We start from the raw sequence: 21,431 nt of genomic DNA, 5'->3' as shown, positions 1-21,431 counted from the left end.
TCATAGGATGAGATATATACAGGCCTCTGTATATATAACGGGCCTCTGAGAAGTGTACTTGAATGCCGTTTGTTTGAAAACTATCTACTTGGCAAAATTTGGACTAACTATACACTAAATCCTTAAATTTCAATCAAAATATAATCATCATCTTTCTACCGTTTCAACATGTCCTCAGCCATAATCATGGGATTCAGCATGGTGAGGGATTAAATCAATAACAAATATCTGGGATTCTCTGTTGTATTTTACTTGCTTTGGCATGCTTTTGTTTATTCCCTTCTCTTTCAGAGGATGGAGTTTTACTGCACTCCATCCTTACAATATCTTTGTAAATAAGAAGAAAAGAGAAAACTTACTACTTACACTTGTTCTTGAGTTTAGCTTGTATCTTCTTACCAAAGTTTTAGAACTTTTAATAACTTCAAAAACTCTTCTTCAATTGCCCGTTAGGGGGCAGGGGGAAAGAAAAGCTATTTTTTTTCCCTGTCTGACTTTTTTTTCCCTGACAAAATGGTCTTTTGTGGCAAAGGGAGCACATTTTCCCACCCTCATCCCTTCCTATCTTGTTTCATCACAAGTCACACTCCATTAGAGTCCTAATGTTTCTATCAATAAATGATGGATTTGCCAATGGTGATTTAAGTTTAAAATTACTTGCAAAAATTTAATGAAGCCTGCAAATCATGAATTAGATTTCAAAGAAATTGTCTCTGACAGTTAAAAACTACAGGGCCAAAGTAATTTCAAGGGTGGCATTTTTTCACCTCTATAAATTTTGTATCAGGTCAAAACAGAGGTGGTTCTGTAGGAATTAGTATTATTTTTTAAAGCAAATCGCTATTTGTCTCTTGCTGCAGTAGCTTTCTCTTACTGGTCTGTGGGAGGGTGGGTGACATGATCCTGCACAAAAAAATTCATCTCTGCTGCAGCTAGCTGTTGTGAGTGCCAGTCTGCTTCTGATCTATATTTTCCATTGGTTTGAATGACAGTTTCTAATCCCACTTCCCAATCATGTGCCTTCGTTACTAGACTGCTCAGACTGCTTGTCTGCTATGGACAAAAATGATACCCTGAGGCTCTCAGCCATTGTATTTCTAAACGGGGTTATATTTTTATAAACCCAAGTGTTCTTTGCAGGTTTAAACTGTCCCTTTTGGCAACCACTTTGCCTGTGTAGGAGAGGACGCCTGATGCTGGTTTGCAGTTTCAAAAGGAAGAGAATCCCTTTACTTAAAAGTGCATGTGGGGAATTTGCTGTTGCTTGAAGCATATTCATTAGTTAATTAGATTTGTGAAAGATAATGAGAAGTTTCCTGTCCTAAATTCAGAATATTTAATGCAATTTGGAAACAGTTGTAAATCTATCTAAAATAACCAGAAGAACCATAGTTATCCTATTGATTCTCTCCTGTCTTTCTTTTCCCCCAAATGCAAGGAAATAAGAGTAGTCAAAACTATTTCACCCTCCCACCCCCCCCCGCACCACCCCCCCCCCACACGTTAAAAAGGGGGAGGGGGGCAGAGAGTACTTCTAATGCTTTAATAATTGTGCCTATAGGCTTTGTTTAGATTTGGTGATTTTCTCTGTGCTGTGTGGTAACGGTGGTTACCTTGTTTCTGAATGCTGTCGGTCTCCCATTTGGTGATGTGAGCTACAATTTTACAGACAAACTAAAAAGCTTTCTAATACAGCTAAAAAACAAACAGGAATGATATGCATTGTTTAGATGTGGCATAAATAGATAACACAAATTCTTCTCCTCTCTGTTAATTTTGTTTGAATTGACCCTGCAAATGAACTCTTTTTTCATCAAACTTTGGTGCATCTTTTCCATTATTCACATAGACTAGATATAAGGAAGAAATTTTTTACGCTGAGGGTGGTGAAACACTGGAAGAGGTTGCCCAGAGAGGTGGTGGATGCCCCATCCCTGGAAACATTCAAAGTCAGCCCCTTTGGACGGGGCTCTCAGCAACCTGACCTAGTTGAAGATGTCCCTGCCCATGGCAGGGGGGTTGGGCTAGATGACCTTTAAAGGTCCCTTCCAACCCAAACTATTCTATGATTCTATGCTTTACATTGATTGATTCAGAAATTGTGGGGTTTTTAAGCCCCTCACATAGTTTTGGTGAAACAGTCATCCACTGAATACTCAGCTTTCACAGTTTTCCACTACTTTTTTTCTAATTTGTTAAATGATTACTCTTTTTTTCCCCATGTGTCTGCATAAGCTGTCTTGGTGGGAGGAAATTCAGCCGTGGCTGATTAGTCTAAGCATTTCTGTTGTCCTGTTTATGTTGTAGAAAGAGGTGAGTGCAATGGGTTTAGTAATTGAAACTTGTTTCAGTCCTCTCAGTTAAGGATGCCAGGACTCATTTACTCCATGTATGCTGGGTGTCATTTTTCATCTGCAAAGCTGCCTTATGCAAAACCTGAATATCCATTGCTTTTGATTTGCATGGTTTCAACTCTGTTTCCAAGATTAAATTGTCTGTGGCACATTTATCTATCAACAAATTGTTTGTCTATGTGATGAGACATTCCTTTTTGCAAGATGGATACTGTTCTTTGTATCTTAGCCTCCAGCTTAAAGCACTTGTGATTCTTGACTGAATGCTTCTCTTACAGACTTCCGTGTGGATTTGGCTGTAAGGTCAGTTGTTACCACTAATGTGAGGTTAGCAAAGAAATCATTACTGCTCAGTGAAATCTGTTCATGGGGATGTGGCCTTTGCAGTTTCAGAACAACTGGAATCCAGTCCCTGTCTCAAGACTTCTCTATAGTGCTATTATGGTCCTCATCATTTTAGCTGTGCAAATCTCTTAGTGATGCTAATGAGCTCTGAAGGACCCTTGTCTGTGTTGACAGCGGAGAGCACTGTCACATTTCTCCTTCAGTGGAGCATTTTGCACTTGCATGTTTGCATGCGGTGGTCACGTAGCCAGTTTCTCAAAGCCTTTCATCCTTCAAGTACACTCTGACTCCTACACTATTTGTACCCCAGATTCTGTCTCAGTGATTTCTGAGTTTTTCCTCCTGTCAGAGTTTTTGCCACCTTGCTCTTTTGACACAACACAGTTTGAGAGTTGTGGCTTTTTTTTTCATTGTTATTATGCTGCAGTGCTTCCAGTGACACTGACTGTGTTTCACTGTTGTTAGTTCTCTTGATAACTTCCAAATCTTCCAAAATCTGGAGATATGGACTCTGACCACTGACCTGAGTAGCACTCAGAAGAGTATTTCATGTATTTATGTCCCAAAGCAATACTAGATTGGATGGGGTCTTCTGAAATTACATAGTAAACATGTTTTCTGAGTTAATTAGAAAGGTAAATGGATCCACTGGCTTTTCTTTTTGCTCTATTTGTCTTCACAGATGTGATGGCAAAAATTTCAGCAACACTATCTCAAGAAGTTTAATAGTAGGGAAAAAAACCTGGTACTGTAACTTTCTTTTCTGTTTTGGAAAAGATATCACAGATGAAGAGACTCTAATAATTTTTTCATTACTGCATTTTCCAACAGTCAAACCCAAGAAAGGTGAAAGTTGGCATAGCAAAGACTTCCCCAACTGTTGTTGTCAGACCGTGTTGCATAGTCAAGCAGTTCTTGTGTGATCGCTGGAGAGCTGGCTTCTGCTGGTCACAGAGGTACACAGCTGAGAGGATGTGGTCGCTGCCTCTTGTAAAAGAGTTCATGCTTTGTAGAAAAATGAGATTTAACTAGGATCTGATTGGGAAAAAATATCACAGGTGTTTCATAAGAAGGAAATAGTCTTTAGTAATTATTACAAAGTGCATTTTGATGCTCAGGTGAAGGCACTGTATGTCCAGTACTGGTTATTTTGTTAGATTCTAAAGTAGTATAAATAGTCTAAATAGCTATGGCATTTGTTAAATAGTCATATCATCATCCCATGGAACTATGCCAGAGCTTTGTAGCTGAGAAGCTGCCAGCATTCAGTGTTTGAAATCATGCAAGATAACATTGGTGGTGAGGCAGAATGAGGAATACAACTCTTTCTTCTTACTAAGTTGTGGGGGAGGGGGTTTTTGCTTTTTGATATTTTCAAACTTCTGGCATAAACCATGAGGCCTCAACATTTTATAATAAAGCCTTTTTTTAATAGAAGCCAAAATTCTCAATTATAGCTGCTGGATTCAGTAGCTGGAGTATTATACAAACCCCCATGCAAGTACTATGCGACTTCTCAAAGTATCCCAAAAGCTGGCAATATTTATAAAAGTACAAGGTTGCTCCATTGGATTAGTGACTCATGTGCAGACTAATCCCAGCCTGCAATTTCTTTAATGCTGCTGGTTTAGTTTGGGGTATTTGGGTTTTTTTGTTACCTACAGGTTTTCAAAAAGCATTCTCTTTGACTCTTCACTATTTAATATTTAGGTTGTGCGGTTTGTCATCCTGGCCAAATAGGGTGTTTTGAATTCCCCTGACAGAAAAAAGAAAATGTATTAAAGGAAAATGATCAATGGTGAATGATGAATAAACAGCAGAACAAGTCTCAGACAGATTTTCATTCTTGCTAAAACTGCCTTTTCCAGCATTTATAAACATTGTTATGAACTCCTCACAGCCTTTCCGTACCTCAAAAAAACTTCACAAGGCACAAAAAACTGCACTTTGCACTTCTGTGTGTATACATTTTATTTTCACTGTAGCAACACCTGGGGGCCTCCGCTGTTGTTTTTAGTCCTATAGGATCATGTAAGGAAAATTGTGATCCCAGCTCCAAACACCTTTGAATCCCATAGGAGATTTATTGCTATTGATCCAGGTCTGTCTGTCTATATTAAGTTTCGAAATAAGTATGAAAGCATGTCACAGTCACATCTGAGTGAATGTGAGCTTTTACTGTGTTTTGGGTTGTGAATGGCAGGTAGTGTCACTGCAGCTAATCACGGTGCAATGTTTTCTGAAATGTTACAGTTTAGGTGATGGAAGTTTTTCAAATAAAAAGTTAATGGGATTCTGAATAGCAGGGCTGCACGCAGGATCCTTCTTTAGAAGAAAGACACTGCAAAACTAAAGCACCGATAGCGAGTGACTGCAGCAAACAGCACAGTGTCTGTGGCTGTAAGTGGCCTTTGCTGCTGCACTCTGTTAAACACTGTCTGTGTAGATTGGGATTCAAGCCAGATGCCCTGACTTTGTGAGTATTAATTGGGTATAGACTGGAGATGGACCTGGCGATGCTGCACCCTGCCAAGCCAGTGCTGCGATATCTCAGGGAAGTATCTGGGAGGACAGGTAAGGGACAGAGGACAGGTAAGGGACAAAGGCAGTGTTACTACTAATGAAATTAAAGGAACTAAAAGGGCTCACCTGTTTGGACTGACAAAATAATCATGTGGCATTGATTACCGAAAGTTATATTGAAGGCACTTTTTGCTGTTTATCTAGGAGTCCTGACTTATGTCAGAGGGAATAAAATGTGTTTGCCTGTACCAAGGGAGTTAAGGCAGCACAGCTTAGAGCTGCTCACCTGTGACTCCTTAGGCTTGGCCTCTCCCGTGCAGCCACAGTACTGGGTGGTGACTGCAGGCAGGCTCTCACAGTGCACCATGTGAAGCCAGATAAAAGCAGCCTCTAAGATGAATGCCACGAATGTGCTGCAGGGCAAATGAGCCTGCGTGTGGATGGTGACTGTGGAGCAGCTGGCCTCGGTAACTTGGATGACACATTTCGCAGAGGACCTCTGCTCTGTCACACAGTCAGCAGCAGCTCATGCAATACTGGCACCAGCACTTCTGAGTGTTGACATGGGTGAGATGATGTGGATTTGGCAGATAGGGAGCTCATTCAGAGAACTTGGGCTGTGATCTAGGAGAATTTGTGCCCCAAAATCACTAGTGCCAGCTTAAAAGGAGCAATGCCTGTCTCCAGGCATTGGAGTCTCCAAGATGGGATGTACTAAATAGACTGATATGTTTTATGTCAACTTTTCTTTCAGGATGGATTTGAAGCAAAGTTAAAGGTGCAGGGCATAGGTGACATAATCTGGCATGCATAACAAAGTCACTATCCTTGGAAAACCTTGTGGTCTTCTGGAAAGATTTATAAATTTTAAGACTAGATGAAATGATTAAGGTCATCGATGGTCCATAGCATTTCAATCAGTATTCTTGTCATCAGACTAATTACATCTGAGTTATAACTTTGCAAAATTCTTGAGCCTTGATTTAAAGACATCATTGACTGCACCTCATTCCTTAATAATTTGTTCCAAGGATTTTTTTTTCTTCACAGTTAAAATTATGCCTTCTTTCTATGTTGTATTTGTCTAGCTTAAACTTTTAGCCATTAACTCTCATTATGTCTTTTTCTGGTAGATTAAAGTGCTGTCTACTGTTGAGAATTGCTTTTCCATGTAGGTACCTGAAGACTGCAATTAGGCTGCTTTTTAACCTTGTCACTCTATTTAGTTTATCCAAGATTGTTAGTCATGTGAAGTAAAGCATGCTTCTCAGTGACTGGCTTTTTCTTGTAGGTCTTCTCTAAATTCTTTTCAAATTTTCAGTAGATGTCTGAAAACACAGATATCACTTCTGCAGTGTAGAGATAATGATACAACTCAACCTTTATACCACTTATGTTGAATATACCCATGACTGTTTCCTCTGTAAGTTGAAAGTGTTGCCCTCAGAGCATGTCCCTCTCCATTTCCTTGGTCCTTCCACAGATCTCCTGCTTTCCAGAATATGGTTTCCAGTCTTGTAGTGTGACCTCTCGTCTTTGTTCCTAAACGTCTGTTCTGGTACTTGGCTGGATAAGCCGCGAGGCTCTGTAACCAAGCAGGCCAAGTGATATCAGTAGATTATTTAATGCACAGCAAGTTTGTGTGTTATCTACAAAATTTCATTAGCAGTGATTTTTTTATTTCCTTCCCTAGCAATGAGAAAAATACCAAATAACTTTGGGTCAAGAACCCATGAAAAACCCTACTGAATGAATCCTCTATTTTTAAAAATGTTCCTTATTTGTACATTTTACTTTTTAAAATACATTCAGTGTGGCTGCACTGACTTTTCTTTCTCTTATGCCCCCATAAACCTTGAACCTGATAGCAAACTTCAGTCAAATTTGAGCTCTTTAGAGGTGTCAAGAGCAGTAAGTTTAGATAGGTGGAGAGACCCAGATGAATGCCCCATGTAGAAAAAGGTCTCAGCGCTACCTCAACCAGTATTATTAGACACCAGAGAATCCAAGGGGAATGAGGAGGAGAAGACAGTTTCCAGCTTTAAGAAGAGACTTGGGATCAGTGCTTCTCTTTGGCAAAAAGTTGATCTCTTAATTAGGAAAGAGGGGCTCATTTGGAAAGGTAGAAGCACGAGCAATAAATACAAAACAAGACAGAGGCAGCTGAGGAACATCCTCAGAGGTGTTCTTGAGACCATTGTCATATGTGGCAGATTCAACCTTTCACTTTGGTTTCTGCTCCTCTCCGAGGGATAACTCACCCTTCTCCCAGAGACTGTTTCTGAATAAACTAGATCATTGACAATTGCTCAGTCTGCCTGGATTAGTTGCAGGACCTTGATGCCATTTCTAGAAGGGGCGCTTGCATACAGCAGAAACTTGTTTCAGGTCCTTAGTTAGCTCAAACACTACCTTTTTGTAACAACAGCGTCTCTTCTAGAAGGCTTGTATATTGGGTGAAGTCAATCGCATGAATGCAGAGTAGGTGTAAACTATAACCAAAATTAAAAAAAAAAAAAAAAAAAAAAAAAGCAGCGTTTTTGTTTCTGACAGAATGCTTTTAAGACTTGAGGTTTTGTGGAAGGAGAGAGAAAGGAGATGGATTAGCTTAGCAGGTTGGTAACAGGATACAGCCCATACTGTAGGCTTGTACTGACTACGGAGGGCAGGTTGAGCTGTTGCTGACTGGCAATAAGCTTCAGACAATTTGCAAATTTTAAAGGCAATTCTGGACACAGCTACATGTTTGAGCCAAGCTAATATTACTGTAGTTTGATCTCAGAGGCAAACCGGAGGTGTTTGGAGATTGTCCAAACTAACCTTTACAAATGTGTCAGTGACATCTAGGTGACTGGCAGTCAATTAAGTCAAGGTGAAATTATCCAGTGGAGATAAGCCCTTTAAGGATCCTGATTAAGATGCAGCTTGTGCTTTGAACTGATTAAAAGTGATTGCCATCTGAAGGAGATGGTGGTGTGGCCAGCAGTTATTTGATTGAGTCTGGATTATTGTAGACAGTTCTCTATATACTTTTAGATGTGACCTTGTTCAGTTCTTGTGAGGGAGGCAGGCTGAGAGGGACCAACTCTGCAAATTTCCTTCCTTTTTCCTAAACAGTGGCTCCTTTGGATTTGGAATGGGACTCATCTCTGTCACAACATGGGCATCCCCTTTCATTGGGGAGTCTGCTTACCTCTAGTCCAGCTACATGTGGTATGTGGTCTTCAAATGCTTACAAGTATGTTGGTTTTTATAGGGTTAGGTGAGGGTGGCTCAAACCATAGTCTCTACTGGGTCCCTTGCTGCTCACATGAACAGTATGTGCATTTTTTATGCTGTCTTTTGTTGACTTTTCCTGACTTTTCCCGAGTGTCCTTTCCCTTCATTTGGGACCACCAGCTAGTTGAGGAACTGAGCTCCTTGGTCTCTCCTGACTCCACTAACTGTTGATGGGGAGTGGATGGCCACTGATATCTAGATATACAGGCTGTGTGTCACCGTTTACATGATGATGCGATTACAAAAGAAGTTGGCATGTGCACTGGGTGGTTTGAAACACTGCATCTGCCACAGAGCGGCGGTGCTGATGCTGTACTCCACTGCTTACCCTGATGGGGTCTGGGAGGGGAGACAAACCTCTTGCCAATTTGCAGCTAGGTTTGGCAGCTGGGATGTGCATGTATCACATTCTGGGATATAGGAGGGCTCCCCAAGTAGCAGCAGTTTGAGGAGAACCTTTCTTCAAGATTTCTAGTCTCTCCTTTCATCCAACTTCACTGCCATTTAGCAGGGTGTCTGCTGTTCATTTGGTAAATGCTGCTTTTTATGTGAGAAAACAGCATATATAATTCTGTTCTGTATGGAAATATTGCAGTCCTCCACCTCACTGAGTGAAGGTACCATCACTTATCTCTGTTTAACATATGCGCACACAAGCATGTTTTCTTCTCCATTCAACCTGTGTGACTTCCAATGAGAAATGTGGCTTTTTTCTGACATTATTAGAAGTAGAGAGGGTGTTGGAAACTTGCATTTTGTGCCATGTAAGTGTGACTGACAGTTTGTTTATTTGCTCTTTTTCTGTTATTATGGAAAGCAATCTCCATGTAGTTTATTCATTTACAGTGACTGAGTCCCAAATCATTCCATTCACAATAAAATCTGTTTTCGATGAAATGTGGTGAAGAGCTGCAATTGTTTGTTTCATTAAAACAAAGGAGGCATTTAATAGCAGTTATTCACTTCTGTTGCATTTGTTATCTACTAGTTTTCCAAGGCATTTTATTTACCAGTTTATATCATCGCCACCGAAAAGCTTACCTGAGGATTAAAAGCAGTAATTCCAGTTGCTGGAGGTCAGAACTCCCATGGTGTCAGAGATGTTGTTTTGGAGAGGGAATGGTTTACAAGCTTGCATGTACCCTAATAGAAACATGGTTTTGAGACACTGGAGACACCATGTGACGATGCCAAGTTGCTAGAAATGTGAGCACTCCGTTTATTTTAGCGGAGCCAGGCAGATTTCTACTAGCTAAGGCGCTGGCATTTAGCATAACCTGCGATTCTTGCAAGTACAAATGTCTATGTGACTGGAAGAAAAGAACATACTTTCAAGGAAGAAAATATAGGTAAGGAGATAATTACCTTCTCTGGTGTTTAGCCAGGAGGATATTGAGATCCTGTTCCATTTTCTTCAAAATAAAGCCAGGCAACTCTTCCAATGGTCTTGCTGAGTTTCTGTGAAGTAGCCAAATGTTCCTCCAAAGCCCTCTGTCTCTTCCCTGGATCTACGATTTGTGCTGCCCTCTCTCTCTGGGGGTGCATTCTGCACTTCTCCCACTTCGAAGCTGAGCAGAGATCACCCCGTGGCAGGCATAAGGCTTGCTGTAGTGAGCCTGACTTCGCCTGCTAGTCTGTTCCCTCCAAGGACAATGGTAGTTCTCCTCACAGCATTATTTATTTAAAATGAGTTAATTTCAGAGAAAGCATATCTTAAGAATAATAAAGCAGGCTGTGTGCAAATCTCACTTTTCCCTAAGGATTAACATTCCCTGGATCTGGAAGACACAGCTTCTTCAATCTGTTTCTACAGAATTGCTCTTTCCAGACAAGTTTCTCCAGGCAGAGCAACAGATTTTAACCCTTCAGTGGGCTGGTTTGGTTTTTAAGGGTCTTTTAGTTTCAGCACAGAGAAAGGTGGCTTATCAGCAGACATTTGTTCCCCTTGTTCTAAGGAATCAGGAAAATTTCTTGCCCTGAGAGCATGATTTAACCAGCCCTCTCCCCCACTTGCTTTACAGCTTCCCCTCGTTGTTACTAGTTGCCGGTGGAGCTGACAACACTGTGGCAGGGCAGCTCTGCCACCAAGAGGCGGCCTGTGATTCACCATGGGGAGCTTGCGTGCCTTTCCCATGGCGCCCAGCAAGGTTCAGGTGCCACCAGAGGCCTGATCTAGATGGGGTGTAATTGTTTTGACTTCTGCAGAGATGTATTTACCTTACAGCAGTGGACAAAGTCTGTTTTTTGGCTTATATTTTCCTACCAAAGTAATGAATTTAAGAGGAAAAGATCTTAAGGTACTTGGATAAATGGATTTGCAGATAGCCCACACTTACACGGTTTGTGAGACTCATTCATCTTCTCTAACCACAGTGGGAGCGGAGGGTATGGTTTGCCTTTGCTATCCCGCCTCCCCTGATATTTTAGTAGTGCTCTGTTTTATTTGAAAGCTCTCTCATTCACCTTTAAACTAAGTAAATGAGTATTGTAAATAATTGAAGCAAAGGTTGATCCTGTGGGATGGCTGCAGCAAATGGCTTAGTGGGCAAATGGCCAAGTCCTTCATCTCTGTGAGTAAACTGCTGGCTTCCCCTTCTCCAGCTCACAGCATCTGCAGAGTCTGTGTCCAATGTCACTGTTACACCTAATACACAATCACACAATGGTCATTAGTTCCTACAAGGAAAGTGGCTTGTCTCCCTGCTTTGATTTGCCTCTGCACATCCTGAAGCCTTTGTGGCAGCTAATTGGATCTCAAGCTCTATTGACATGTGCATCCCTAGGTGGTTGGGGGTTTTTTTGCCCTTTTTTTTTGACCTGTATAGGTGGAGATAACAGGTTGTTAGCACTTGAAACACAAATGCAACCCACCTTGCATGTCTCTTGGCAAACAAAGGCTCAACAGCATGTATCATGTTAATTAGCATCCTTCCCAATTTACGTATCTGAGGTTGTGCTGATGGTTGTTGAGGACAAATGAAAGTGATTATCTTTTTTTTTAAAAAAAAAGGGGGGGGGGAAGGCAAAGAGGCTGAATACAGGTATCCTGGGAATATTCTCAATATAAGCATAGGTTTTGAAAGAATGGGCGTTTCCCTTTTGTGCTGGCCTGGGTTCAGTGTACATGGGATTTCAATACATGAGCATAGCTCAGAGGAGTCTTTACACCCTGGCACAGGTGTGGTCCTGTAGCCGCTGGAGATCAAGGCAAAATTACCGTTTACTGGGACATGCAGGAAAGGAATGACTCTTACAAGACCATGTTTGGGGAAAGACGATTCGAGTGACTAGGAGGGGTGGCACAGGAAGGAGACGAGGGCTTTGAGGATAGGTTGTGAGATCTGTGGGACACAAGGCTGATGTGTAAAGACAGAGGAGCATTGCTGAGAGCAGCAGTTGGTGGGATACATAACTGGAGAAAAGGGATAGAAGCTCTTTTGTGTCAGTCAGCTTTGGAGCAAGTATATGGAGAAAACCTACTACAAAGGGAGTTTCATTCTGGAAAAGAAATGGCAATGTTAGGTCACGATGGCACCCAATGTTGCTGGTGCCACTGCTATTGAGGACGTTAGTATAATTTTTTCCCAACCAGCTTAATAATCTGAAGAAGAGCTTATTTATATGTAAACAAAAGGTTCCTTCTACGGAATCAGCATAAGATGTATCCTGAATGCTGTTTAAATAATTAGGTATGTCACAAAAAACATGCACTCCATGTTCACTCACCTGAAATTCCTCCAACATGCTGGTAAGGCTTTTGTCACTCAAAATGCATAATGCCCAAGAAGAATTGACTTAAAATGCTGGTAATTAATTTACAGTGACAGCCTTTTGTGTAGGTAATTGTTTTGATTTACATGCCTAGTTTTTACCCAGCCCTTTCCCCATGTTTGCTGCAGCATTCAAACTCCTTTGAAACAAGAAGCAGCAAGCCAAGAACTCATGTTTAAAGTTTTTATTCCTAGGTTCACTAAAAAGAAACAAGATTTGGGTTTTTTTAAGGAGGTCTTAGGACTATCTCATTGGGAAGTGCCCATGCACAGGGTGCCATACAAGACAGAGAGCTGGATGTATTCATCCTCTTAAATAAGCAGTCAGCTGTGGTATTGGCTTCATTCTGTATGCAAGCAAAGAATGTGCATAGTGCACCTTAACATTTTGAGCCTGTATCTCTGAGCCTAGTTATGATGTACTTTATTTAAACAAGCTCGGGGACTTGGTGCCCAAGTTATTCAGCTGTTGCTGTGCATAAGAACAGATTAGATGGCAGTGGCCTCTCTGGCTACAGAAAAGCATACTTTCCCCTTATACCAGCAATGATAGGAAGCTAAACATTCACTTTATATGGAACAATGATAAAATGGCCTGTCTCTTCCTTGGACTTTAAAGGAATCGTTTGGACAAAATCAGGTGCAGTTTGCTGAAAACATTTGAATTTGCTCTTGCATGAAAAATTGTGAGTTGCAGAGCCTGCTGGCTGTCATACTTGTGATCTCTTGTTTAAAACAAAGCGTACTAAAGCTGCTGTTGGGATTCATTGGCATTTTAATAGTATGAATAGTACGGGAATGTTTCAGTGGCTCCTTTCTTGCAGCCTCAGCTGTCTGCTGTGTCAGGTGCCTTGATGCCTGCTTTTGAGCACAAGCAGATGCTTGTGGGCAGAAGACAGTGACTGAAACTGCAATTAATTGTATGCACAAACCATGGACCCAGGAAAAATGGATTTGAAAAACCCAAGTTCTTTGACTTTCTTATCAGCTTTTTGTTATATAAAACTGTTGCAACTTCTTGGTTCTTGTCAGAGTGCATGGTGGAAGTCTGTTTCTCTTATAATTTCACCACTGCCTGCTCGAGGCCAATGCAAGATGTACTATTTGTCCTTCCTTTTGCTTCCTGATGAACCTCAGTTTTACCCTCTCAGTGCCAGGAGGGTTACTGACCCTCTCAGGTTAGTAACTCCATTCCTTGTCTTAGATTCTGTACAGGACTTCATGTCCCAGGTTGGTTTTGGTGTTCAAATATCTACTCCAAATTATATTATTAATTTTATGGCATGAGTGGAGTCAGATTATTCCTGTTTTACAAATAGAGAACTGAAGCACAAGAGAAACAGTGACTTTCCAAGACTACATAGGAAGCCTATGGCACAGCTGAAAGGTCTCACCTCAGTTGACCCAAGCCAGCATGTTTCAGAAATGTTCATTCTTCTTCCCACGCCCAGACCATTTCCTACAATCTTCTGTTCCTGTATTCTCTGCTTTTCCTCTGAAGTTACACAGCCAGTGCCAATGTATCTCTCTTGGTATCAAATACTGCTAGAGCCAATAAGCATTTCAACTAACTTACCGAAGTTTGGAAGATCCATAAAATGTTTGAGTCCTGACAGGCTTTTGCAGTCAAACTCGGAAAAGAGAATTCACTAAGCAAGTGGTTTGCTGTGTTTAAGGAAGCAATCACAAAAAAATGTTAAGTCCTGGAGTTGTTTCACATTTGCAGAGGAAGTGAGGAAGAGCAAATCCCACAGAGCTGAGCAAAGCATCCTGGAGATGCTGTGTAACACTGGTGACACTGACAAGAAATTAGTATATTGTCCCTTAACTGCCAAACATCAGCAAAACTCATGCAGTGTCTCTTACTTACTAAAATCTTACAAGATTTCTATTTATAGGCAGATGGTATAATGAAGATTTCATTGGTGAGGAAAGCATGTACTGCTCTCAGGTTCTTATAGACAGGCTTGGGGACATCTCATTTAAAACAAGTCTTTCCTGTTGGTACAATCAATCTCATCTCTTCTTAGCAGGCAAGAGGGCTCCCACAAATGACCTTATAGATTAGGCACTTTCTGTTTACATTCGATTTCCCACTCCCTGCTATTTGTAGAGAATGATTATCAAGGCATTAAATTAAAAGTTTTGCCCAGTGGGAAACTATTGGATATTTTGTCATTTCCTTACAGCCTCTCCTGTTCTGGTGGAGAGGCAGAGAGGTAGGGGAAACAATCACTAGAAAGGTCAGGAATATTTACTTAACTATATTGAAATGCTGCTGAGAGCCTTTGTCCAGTTTAGGAGGCTTGTTGGGTGGAATTTTTGTTCATGATGTGGTAGGGAAGCACTGAGGCTTGAAATTAAAAGTCTCCATTTACCTGCGGGTTAGAAAGCTGGGGATGCTGTTGGCATCCTCTGGCCTTTGCCTAAAGGCTGTGCCAGAATCTAAGTGACATCTCATGCTGTCAGCAGGTTGAAAAGGAATTAATAACGATCTCCCCAAGAGCCTTCTTTTGACCTTTCTTCCAGAGAGGATTACAGCAAAGCCACCTTCCCTCTCAGTGTGCTGGGACAGTGGCAGGACTTTGTCTCTTCAGTATTGGTGTAGCTTCAGTTTAATCAAAGTCTTGCATCATATTAGCTGTAAATATTGATAATACCCGTGTTCTGCACAGATACAACTTTCTTGTTTGCCCAAGAAGTTTTGCTCCAAAGCACTTCCTCCTCCTTATCAGCAGCAAAATTACAGAACTGGATTTCTCAGGGAGCAGTACTTGTCTTCCATTTCATGCCTTAAAAGTAAGTAGATAAACTCCAAAGCCTTTCATTTAGACAGAGAGTGAGAGACCTGTCAAACCATCCCCAGGAAGTGAGAAGGCTACTGCAATCCCCCATCTCTAATACAGAGATGGAAATAATTATGAGCCTTCCTGGTTTTCTGCGGCGCAGAATGTTTATGTAGTGCTTTCAGCGTGTCTGTGTCTGTGCTAAGCAGGGTTTTTGTTGTTGCTGCTGTTACACAGTTTTTATCTCAGCCTCAATTATTCCTAGATTGTCTTATTCAAGGAGGCAAGGTGGAGTCTGACAGCTTTTGGTCCTCTTGAAAGGATGCTGGCCTCTGCAGCTGGGCTCGTCAGCTAGCCAGCCACAATTCTGCTTGGAGGATCCAGATTTCCAAAGCAATGAGGGGACAAAGCTGACACTAAAACAAGCCTTACATGTAAATTGCTACAGCTTAAGTAGCTGTCTTGAGGGAATACAGATTAAGAAAGAACCACTTTTTAATTTGGCCTGAATTTATACGCAGGCTTAAGTAAGATTTTTTATGGGATGTTTTGTCACAGCTGTAGTTTAGGTGAGGCTCAGACAGATCCCTGCTCATTCTCTGTCACTGCATCAGCTGCTTCCAGCTACTTTTCCTGACCTCTGGCAGTTTCTCTCCAGTCCTGCTGCATCTCTTGTAGCTTTCTCGAGTTCTCTAGTTCAAATACTGAGTTTCCTTCATTGCCTGAAACTCTCTGCACACGACTTGTCTACTGTAGAGCAGTATAAGGTTTTAGAAAGTCTTTTTAATAGGACAATGAGAGATTCAAGAGCCAAATTAGGGCCTAATGGAAGTCAGTGAGAAAGTTATTTGTGCTCAGTGCAGTGGGAATAAGATCTTACCTTAGATAAAGTGCTAGTAATATGCATGCCCCACTCTAAGAAGTGGTTCTCTTGCAGTCGTGGATTGTAGTGGATTACCACACTACGCAACAGGACACATTTAACTTATGTTAGTAGAAACACCACTGAAATCTGATGGCACTGATAAGCATGAACAAGCCTCCAATGTGTCTGAAGCCAGAAGTCATAGGAATTGGCATGGATGGGGTGCCAGCTTGAAGCTTACACCTCTCATCTGTTGACCAATGAATCCCAAGGAGGAAAAGAATTTTTTTCTGCTTCACTTCCAGATTGATAAAAGGTTCTTACTGCCTAACCTTTCAGAAACTCTTTCTTCTGAGGAAATCTCTGGTATTCCACATGACTAAAAATAGGCATCTCATTTAGAGTAATGGTTTGCCTGCTGAGAGTTTTTATTACGCTTCATTGTGCTTCTTCCCTAGATAGAGTTGTGCTTTGTGAAGGGCCTGGCTTGCGTATGGGAGAACACAGCAGATTGAAATTACAGAATATTAAATGTAGTACTTACAGTCCCTGTTTTGCGATAGACATTTTGCCTGGCTGAGGACTGGTAGCACAGAGACAAACAAGAGAAGCTGACAGATTGGTGAATGCTGGGTGGGATCATTTGTCAGGAGACGCGATGAATCACTGTGGTGCAGCATTTCATTTTCAGAAAGATCATTTTCTGAAAAACTCAAACTGAAGGCAGAAGAAACAGCTGGGGGTGTTTTGTGAGTTTTCATTTAAATCAAATATACAATTAGAATAAAGGCATATTGAAAAGTTCCTGCTATTCTAAAAATATTTTGAGGAAGAAACAAAATTGAGGTTAGCAGGCAGCAGAATTACCTGGAGGAGCATTTGCCAACTATGCTCCACAAATAGGTATTGAGTTTTACTTACCCTTCTCTGGTCAAAGCCAGTAGGAATCATATGTCTAGAACTTCAAGCAGTGCTTCAATTAGGGGAAAAATATCCATCTTATAACCTTGTACACAGGTTATTCAAGCGGAGGTCAATGTGCTTTTAGTAGGACTGCACGTAGACACTGAAATGCTCACAGCCTGAATGAGAGAAATGATCTTTAATATCATCTGTGCTCTTAGAAGTCCAAGGCTACATCTGCGTCAAGACTGATTAATTCATGCAGGGTAACACATTAAAAAAAAAGGCTGTTTGTAACTGGCTAGAAACAGGAGAGACACAGACGGTGGGGGACTTCATGCTGGTACCTCAGCTGCAGACACAAGTGACAGGAGGCCAAAGGCCAATGCCTGCTTCCCCTTTCTCCTGGTGTCAAAGGGCCACAGACTCAGTTGCGCTGTACAAGGTTATTTCTAGGTGATGATGAAGACCTTTTTGACCCTAATTTAAGCAAACATGAAAGCATGAATGCTTTAAGGAATAACTCTGTGAAAAAGAGGTTTTAAATCAACTGCTCTTCAGAGAATAGCACTTTGGTGCATTTACAGCACATCTTCTTGGTTAGAAGATCAGTTGGAAACTTTAGTGAAGGAGAACTATGTAAAATCCTACATTGACAATCAATCAAATAAATATAAAGCTCTGTGTGTGTGCGTATATAGGTATAAAACTGTGTGAGATTTCCAGATACCTTCTCATGTCAGTGGACATGATATAAAAAAGTAAAGAAATCTGGAGATACTGTTTCACAGCATGTATATGCCTCTTTCAAAGTTGCAACCTGCACAGAGGTGATAGAGATAAGGAAATGAGACACACATGTGGTGTGGGATTATAAAAAGCTTATGTCCTCTTCCAAGGAAGATTCAAACAGGCACTTTCTTTTTAAAACAACAAATAATAATGGGTCATACAATGTGCACATGACTTGATGTTGAGGGACTTGATGTTGAGGCTTTTTGAAGTAGCAGTGAGAGAACTGGTCACACAGTGCCTGTTTTCTTGAGTAATGCTCTGCTGTTTACTCAGTTTCTGAAATATGGAAATCTGTTGCCAGTTGTGTTCCCAGTATGAAGGTCTTGCACTCTTTGTGCAGGGAAAAGTGGTTAATTTTATGAGGAAGAGAGGACTTGCTTTCATTTTGCCTCAGTGAGTTGCTTGCTAGTGTATCTTCTCCAGGTAAAAGGAAGAGCAGCAATGCTTGGTGAGGCAATCTCTTGAGACCATGTTAAAGCACACGTGGGCTAACAAAATGTTGTTCCTGATCTTGAAGTACTTTATAAATGTTGATTGTAAGTTATTAAATTATTAGGTTGTTGTTGTTATTATTATCATTATTAATCTCAAACAGGACTGCATAGTGAAGATTATATTAACAAGGGCAGCCTGTGAGCCCTGGTAAAAGGGATTATCATGCTGAGCCACTGCATTGGTTTGCAAAGCAAAATTTGAGTGAGGAAGTGCAAACTTTGCATTTTGCATCCTTTTGGTAGCATGGCATTTGTCCTTCAGATAAGCATCACTGTTTCATTTGACCTTATCTCCCTTGTTCCAGGTTAGTGGTGATATGAACTGTAATCTGACGCATAGCTCTCTCACTTTACAGGGCAGATTTTCTCAGGTGTGATAAATTAATATTCCAAATGGACCTTTCTCTTTCGTCTTCAAGGCAACAGATCTACTAGCTAGATTTCTGTCCCCACCTGCCCTCATCTATGCTGTTCCTCTCTACCTCTGCCCCTTTCTGAATAAGAATTAGTTTTTCAACAATTAATTTACCTCACTACCTCTGTGGGGCACTAACTAAATTTCAAAACCTCTCTCAGACTAGCAACACAATCGTGCCCTTCCATCCTAATTGATGGCTCTGCTCGAGACTACAGCAGGCCCAGTTGAGACGCAGGGAGCTGAGGGTAAGTGAAGAGCTGAAACCCAGTTCAATCTAATTCTTAAATGGATGCTAGGAATCCCCCACACATATAAGTTTATCATTTATTGCCTGTAATTTTCTCAACTAGTTCCAAATTTAATGATCACTTTCAGCTTTGGTTTTCTCTTCTCATTAACGTGCCAGTGACTATGTATAATCTCTGCATAAAGTCAAAAGCAGCTTACATGGTAATTACAGTGGGAGTACAGCACCTACAGTTCAAGATAGTCATCCATGAGAAAGTGCTTGCATGACAGTTAAGGTGCTGAGATTAAGTTGTACATTTTTCTTGTACTGTCCCAAAGCTATTTTATTAGTGGCTCAGCTTGATGGTGGTAAACTTTCGAGAAGGAAACAACAGAACTGAAGAGACCAAGCACAGTCCTTTGCACATACAGCAGAGATTTCTTGGACATGATGAACTTCTGAGGTCATAGTTTTTTGTGGAGTCATATTGTTGAGTAACTTTACATTTACCCCGTAGTAATTATGATGTAGTGGGTTGAAAATTCCTCTTTTACACTGTGGAAGATACTTTGCATCCACTTTTTTTCCCAGGAGCAAATGAAAACAATTCTGACTGAACAAAGCAGAAGGAAACTCCAAATGTATGGTAGAAACAGAAGACCTTTGTTCCCTCTGTTAACTCAGAACTAGCATTGGTTACTTCATTTTAGACCCCTCTCAGCTGGAATGACTAGTGTCAGAGGGGCAATCGCTAGAGAATACACCATATCTGTCTGTTGTCCAATATGGAAGAGAGTATGTATTAACTTAGACTGTCTCCATGAAGCAAGTTGTGAATTTAATTTTGGTTTTCTTTTTGACTGTTGCAGCAGAAAGATCTCAGAGTGGCACTGTATTTTGCAGTCAGATTTATAGCAGATTGATGGAGAAGAAAATGGGACAGGTCTGCTCACCCTTCTTGCTATACCTCTGGTGTTGAACAGACCATTAACATTGACAAGCACCCAGGGGACGGGGGAATGTACGGGCGTATTTGAGCAGCACTATTCAGTGCTTTTCATTTACAACAGAAAAATCAGTTTAAACCGTGAATATCCATTTATTGTTTACTTCCTTTTTTGTGTTTGCTTGATTCTGCAGAAATGTGTATGTATGGTTAAAATGGGAGAGACGCACTTGTAATCCTTTTGGATACTACCTGGTGGTGACCAGTGGATCCAACAATAGCCTGCTTTACCAGCAGAGACTCTCAATAAGAAACCACCATCTTCAACTGCAAAAGCCTCTAAAGCAGAACTTTGTACTTTCATTAAATCAACAAAAATGCATTTATTTAAGAGCAGCTCCATTTAGTAACTAAATTCTTAAATCCTCTCTGTCCTGAATTTTGGATAGCTCATTCCCTGATGCTTCAATATAACTATGTCCATCCTGCTGTAAGAAGTGGGATACCCTGGCAGATATAATGAACACAATTCAGATGTTAATGCCGCTGTTGGTCTCCCAGGAAGCATATGGAAGATGCTGAGGGGTACTTGGTCACAATTAAAGATATTAAGCTAAAAGGAAGTGCTGTGGGTAGATGAATGTTTTCATATATAGGCCTCATTTGCAAAAAATGAGTGATTAAACTCAATCCAGTCTCTCTATAGTACTCTGGTGGTTAAGTGAGAAGGGGAAAGACGTTCTGGAAGTCTGTGATGGAAAACGTGAACATTAACTCAGAACAGGAACTCCTCATGTTCTTTACAAAATGCAGATACCTGTAATAGATACCAGTTCTACTGGAGAAAGGCTTTAGGAAATGTTGGTTAACTTTTAATTCATTTCAGTATAGGACTGTTGTCCAACATCTCCCTGCTCCGTGCACTTTCATTCTGAAATGTGGTACTCAGAAAATTTTGAGTTTTGTGTCTTTTGTTGTTGGTTTTAGATTGACAAGTATGCTCAGCGGGATCTGAAGAAAGGGCTTCATTTGTATGGGACAGATGGAAATATTGGCCTAACTAATGCATGGAGCATCATTCAAACAGATGTAAGTCTGAGCTTTTTTTTTTTCTTCCTCTCTACACTCTGGGTTCTGTTACAGCATGTTGTGGGTGTGAACCTAATTAAACCTCCAGATCCCAAGCCAATCTCTTCCTCCCACCTAGTCAGCACATTAGCAACCAAATTCTCTGCTTTTTGTAACAAATGGTAATTTTTATTTATTTCTCCTTTAACCAAGATAGCTTATTTCTTTTAAAAATTTATATTGTGTTGATACCTAGATATCATATAGCTCTGTGCTGTGCAGAGAGTGAAGGAGATGGTCAGACAGGAAACAAGCAGTACATTTTCTTTAAGTCAAAGGGACAACTTATGTTGGAATGAAGAGTAATAGCGTTAATAACAAAGAACCACTTCAACCCCTTTTCATTTCTGTCCTGTCTCCTTTCATTGCTATTGTTGGTTTCCACTAGTGTAGTCAAAATGGAAACCGTCCATGGTGTTTACAACCTCCTCCTGCAGTCAATACATTTTTCCCAGCAGAATTCAATCATTCTCCATCACAGATGGGCTGGGAATGCTTTTTGCTATGTTGCCACCGCTGTTGCATCCTTCTGATACTCTGACAGCACTCTGCCAGTGTTTGTCTCATAAAGACTAGTGAACACTATAGCTGGCTCC

The 21,431-nt window shown here is 40.8% G+C and overlaps 1 protein-coding gene across 1 annotated transcript in view; it reads left to right on the top strand.

Annotated features, from left to right (window-relative positions):
• TSPAN4 (tetraspanin 4) overlaps positions 1 to 21,431 on the top strand; it is a 217,011-nt gene that overhangs the window by 179,843 nt on the left and 15,737 nt on the right. Inside the window, exon 4 of the mRNA XM_009323424.1 lies at positions 20,695 to 20,796. Within this exon, the coding sequence (XP_009321699.1) occupies positions 20,695 to 20,796 (102 nt within the window). The remainder of the gene's footprint in view (positions 1 to 20,694; positions 20,797 to 21,431) is intronic.

This window comes from Pygoscelis adeliae, unplaced genomic scaffold (assembly GCF_000699105.1).
Source record: "Pygoscelis adeliae isolate BGI_AS28 unplaced genomic scaffold, ASM69910v1 Scaffold5, whole genome shotgun sequence".
NCBI classification, from domain to species: Eukaryota; Metazoa; Chordata; class Aves; order Sphenisciformes; family Spheniscidae; genus Pygoscelis; species Pygoscelis adeliae.
Note: the sequence above shows the minus strand (reverse complement) of the source record. Positions and strands in the feature narration are given on the sequence as shown.